The sequence below is a fragment of the Urtica dioica genome, chromosome 8, assembly GCF_054948205.1.
Source record: "Urtica dioica subsp. dioica isolate 48M chromosome 8, U.dioica_male_clone48M_v1_H2, whole genome shotgun sequence".
NCBI classification, from domain to species: Eukaryota; Viridiplantae; Streptophyta; class Magnoliopsida; order Rosales; family Urticaceae; genus Urtica; species Urtica dioica.
In genome coordinates this window covers 27249145-27253886 of record NC_142763.1, presented here as the reverse complement: position 1 = coordinate 27253886, position 4742 = coordinate 27249145, and the positions used below count along the sequence as shown (strand labels likewise).

General features: G+C 37.1%; 1 protein-coding gene across 1 annotated transcript; it reads left to right on the top strand.

Annotated features, from left to right (window-relative positions):
* Positions 1–2670: 2670 nt before the first annotated feature.
* IPT3 (isopentenyltransferase 3) lies at positions 2671–4342 on the top strand. Its single transcript, XM_089621680.1, has 2 exons — positions 2671–2852; positions 3070–4342. The coding sequence occupies exon 2, from the start codon at positions 3092–3094 to the stop codon at positions 4040–4042; it is 951 nt and encodes a 316-aa protein (XP_089477806.1). The 5' UTR covers positions 2671–2852; positions 3070–3091; the 3' UTR covers positions 4043–4342.
* The last annotated feature ends 400 nt before the right edge of the window (positions 4343–4742 follow it).

Below are 4742 nucleotides of genomic sequence, written 5' to 3'. Positions count from 1 at the left end.
GAAGGTGGAAACTAAAGACGTGGTGGTGGAATAATTGATAAAGTTGAGGTATTTCTCAAATCTAATTGAATTGATCATATTGCAGTTATCAAAATTGAGCTTCACTCTAAATTTGCTTTTATAATAACATTTGCTTTAGGCGTAACATAACATCTAAGAGTACGGACTTTATACGCATAAAATAAAGACGAGTTCTCAAGATAATGATGATTCAAACTAAGAAGCGAATGGAAGTACACCATGTCTGAACCTTCAACGAACATAAAATAGATCAAATTCATCTTTGAGCAACTCATTGTCTTTTTCAAAATACCTCAAAAGTTAATGAAAAAATCAAAGAGGTAGAGGACAATTGATCGTGGAGGAAAACGTTTGAGTCTCTCCACCACCAAAATCCCAACAAAAACTCGAACTAAAAATTCAAAAGATGACTAAAATATCGCCAGACTTGGTACACAAAAATCAATAAAAAAAATTTAGGATAAATTACATAAATGTCCCCTGAACTTTTGACCATTTAATAACGTGGTCTCTACTTTTATTTTTTTTACAGCGTCGCCCTTAAACTTTCATATTCTTACAAACTTAGTCTTTCCGTCAAATTTTGGGAGTATATTCCGTCTATTTTAACTTGTGTAATAACTTGAATATTTAAAATTACCTATATATCCTTTATTTAATTATTTTATATTTAAAATTAATAAATTAAAATTAAAAAATTTCATTTTTCATTTTGTTTGTTGTCTTTTTTAATATTTTTTTTTTATACATTTCCATTATATTTTTTTTTCACGATAATAGAAAATTAATAATAAATAATAATTCATTTTTACAATTCATTTTTACAATTCACTTGTAAAAATGAATTATTATTTATTATTAATTTTTTTATATAATAAATAATAATTTTTAATAATATTAAATAATTATAAAATCAATATTTTTTGTTATTTTACAATTTTGTCCCTGTTTAAATAGTCACATACCAATCACATTGGCAAAAATGGATGGATTGTTGAGAAAAATAGACGGAAGGACTAAGTTTGTAAGATTGTCAAAGTTCAAGGGTGACGCTGTAAGAAAAATAAAAGTATGGACCACGTTGTTAAATGGTCAAAAGTTCAGGGGGCATTTATGTAATTTATCCAAAATTTTAAAGTGGACAACAATATAAATTATGAACAAAGAAAGTGCACAAAATAAAAGTAACTTCAGAAAAACACCAAAAAATGGACACACTTAACTATCTTAGTTGCCCTAAAAAAAAACTATCTTAGTTAAAAAAAAAAAAAAAAAACAAGCTAACACCACTCAAATAACTCTCATTGAAAGAGCACTTCTTGAGTCCTGACCCGATATCCGTCGCTTAACCACTTAAAAACCCACTTCTCGAATCAGTACCGGCCTCTAAAGACTGGGAGCTGGGGGTTGATGTCTTAGCAAACATTTAACGCCAAATTGAAGCAACCATCTACAAGTTTAAAATTTACATCTGAATCGTTTTTTTTTTTTTTGGTTCAATGAAAACAAAAGCATGTAATTAAAGAAATAATATATAGTAATATGGTTTCGGACACCAATTTTAAAAGTTACACCTGAAAACTATCACTTGAATTGCTAATTAAAAGTGAGTTTGTTTTACTGGTTATTGTTACACATCTATGGAAGACAAAGGGAAGGAATCAAATTACAAGTATTAATGCTGCACTAATCAACTTTTTATTTGTGATCATTTATCTAAATAGGATATATATTATAGGAAGGGATATAGTTGAAATGCCATTATGTTCTATTAAGAAATCCACAACAAGTGAAGTGACTACTAATAATAAGTGATCATGAAGTGGAAAGGAAAATGGAATTATTCTTCTAAAACCAATTATCATTGTTCCGTACAATGTACCTTCCATATATTGTATATTTTTCCCCCTTTATAAAACTAACTATTGCAAATGATTACCTTGATGGAGTACATAGAGGGATAAAAAAAAATGAATGCTAGAATTAAGAACATGAGCAAAATATTCATATATCGGTATTTGTAAAAAAAAAATTAGTCAAACTAGCTCTAGAGTAAATAAAATATCTTCAAATTACACTTTGAAAACACTTAATTATGTGATGAATTGAAAAATTATTTTAACTTCTCAATTTACAAAATAAATAAATGAAATCGTGTATTAATTTTTAAAATAAATAATTAGACTTGGTGTATAGCAGATATGGTCGATGACCAAATCCAAGGCCAAGAATGTGGTTTTGCTAAACCCACTAGCGAAAGAGAGGAATCGGATCTTTACATATTTCTAAAAGCACAATGAACACTTGTTCTGTTGACTCCAATTACCGTAACAATCAACTGTCGTTTTAAGAATCATAATAATACTAAATAAATATATGTAAGATCAATTTTTTTTTATATATATATTTTTCAACGCGGTAATAATATTCTTCTTTAAATTAGCTGTCTAGAAAATTACATGCTTAGATTTTTTGTTTTTTTAGGCGATCAATTATATATGACGTGACAATTATAATAACTTCACATCACACATATATTTTTGCGAATAACGTCTCGATCTTTCTATATTTTGGCTGAAAAGAATCTACTCAAATTAGCAGTGTTGTGTTGATCCTTAGGCATACTATAAATACTACTGCCTAGCCACTGATATGCTACACGGGTCATTTGAGCCATTTTGTATTCCAAACCAAACAAATCATACTTCCCATTTATTATACATATCAACCTTTTTGCTTCCTCGTCTCTGGCAATAAACAAAGAAAATACCGTACAAGTTTTTACTTCAGTTCGCCGCGTCCACACCAATTAAGTTTTAAACTTCAAGAAGGTGAGACTAATGACTAGTCAGTCTCTCGGTATTAAAGATCATAAAATATACTTAAAAACACATTTTTTTTTATTATTATTCACTACTCTTGATATACGTGGCTCTAATATGGAGCTGCACTTTTGACATCCTTTTTTCACGGGCCCGTTAGAATTTAACCAGAAATATCAGTTTCTTTTAATATTAACTTTTAAAACATGTAATTTTTTTTTTACAGGTTGATCGATCATAAAAGAAACATGATGTCAATGTGCAAGCAAATGCAAGCCCAGCCGGCAGTACAGCTCCCGCCGCCACGTGGCATGCGACTGGTGGCCCCGTGGCGGCAGAGAGAGAAAGTGGTGGTGGTGATGGGCGCGACGGGGACCGGAAAGTCACGGCTCTCCGTCGAGCTGGCGACGGCGTTCCGTCCCGCCGAGGTGGTCAACTCCGACAAGATCCAGCTCTACGACGGCCTCGAGGTCCTCACCAACAAGATCACCGCCGCCGAGCAGCGCGGCGTCCGCCACCACCTCATCGGCACCGTCGCCGACCCCGACGCCGACTTCACCGCCGCCGACTTCTCACGCGCCGCCACGCGCGCCACCGAGGGGATCCTCGGCCGCGACGCCGTGCCGATCGTCGTCGGCGGATCGAACTCCTTCGTGGAGGAGCTCGTCGACGGCCGCGGCGGCTTCGGGCCCCGCTTCGACCTCTGCTTCCTGTGGGTCGACGTGGAGATGTCTGTGCTCCACGCGCGTGTCTCCGGGCGCGTGGACGAGATGGTCCGGGCCGGGATGGTCGAAGAGGCCGCGAGGCTCTTCGACCCGGCCAAGGGCTACGGCCGGGGGATCCGGCGGGCCATAGGGGTCCCGGAGTTCGACAAATACTTCCGAGGCGGGGCCCGCGACGAGCGGGCCCTGAGGGCGGCCCTCGCCGAGGTCAAGGACAACACGCGGCGCCTCGCGTGCCGCCAGCGCGCCAAGATCCGCCGCCTCGCCGCCGGGAAAGGGTGGGCCCTACACCGGCTCGACGCCACCGAGGCCTACCGTCCCGGCGCGGCCGAGGCGGAGTCCGAGCTCGCGTGGCAGCGACACGTGGCGGGGCCAGGGGCCGCCTTGGTCAGGAAGTTTCTCTTCGGGCTCGAGGCGGACTTCTCGACGCCTCTGCTACCCAGTAGACGAGCCGCTGCTCTGGCCGCGTACCACTAGAGAGAGAAAAAAGACAAAAAAGAAAATGATAATCATCAACGCGCTGATGATCTCACATTAGGACCTGCTACGTGGGTCCTATGTGAGTACTGGCGCGTTGACACCTAGCAATCAAATTCGAAGAAAAAAAAATGTTTTACCGTTTTTGGTATGATTTTTTTGTTTTGTTTTCGGATGAGGCTTTTAGTTGTTTATTTATCATTTGTAAATTATTTATTATTATTTTTAATTAGGGTTATAATCATGATGGTGACCTTGATTTTAAATTTTTGATATGACTTCATGATAATAAAGATCATAATTTGTGCTTTTACTTTTCAACTTTGTACATGGTTGAAGAATCGTCAGCATCAAATAATGCATGATAACGAAATGAAGTTTGTCTCGTTTCTTTCCGGTGAAATTGTGTGGCATGTCAGCTGGAAGTAGTATTAAGAAAAATTTATACAAAATAAATATTTAGATTAGAGTGCAAAAAATTACATCTGCTACCGATGTATTTAAAATGGTTATTGTTTACATTTGGACAAGTTATTGCTTTCTATTATTCTTATTATTACGTTTATTAATTAGCTTGGTTTATGTTTTACCTGTGCGCCTAATTCACTCAAGAACACAAATAACTTCCTACATAAATAATTGCAATCACAAACCAGAAAAACTGAAAAGTAAAAGAAAAGAGACACGAGATTTGTTAACG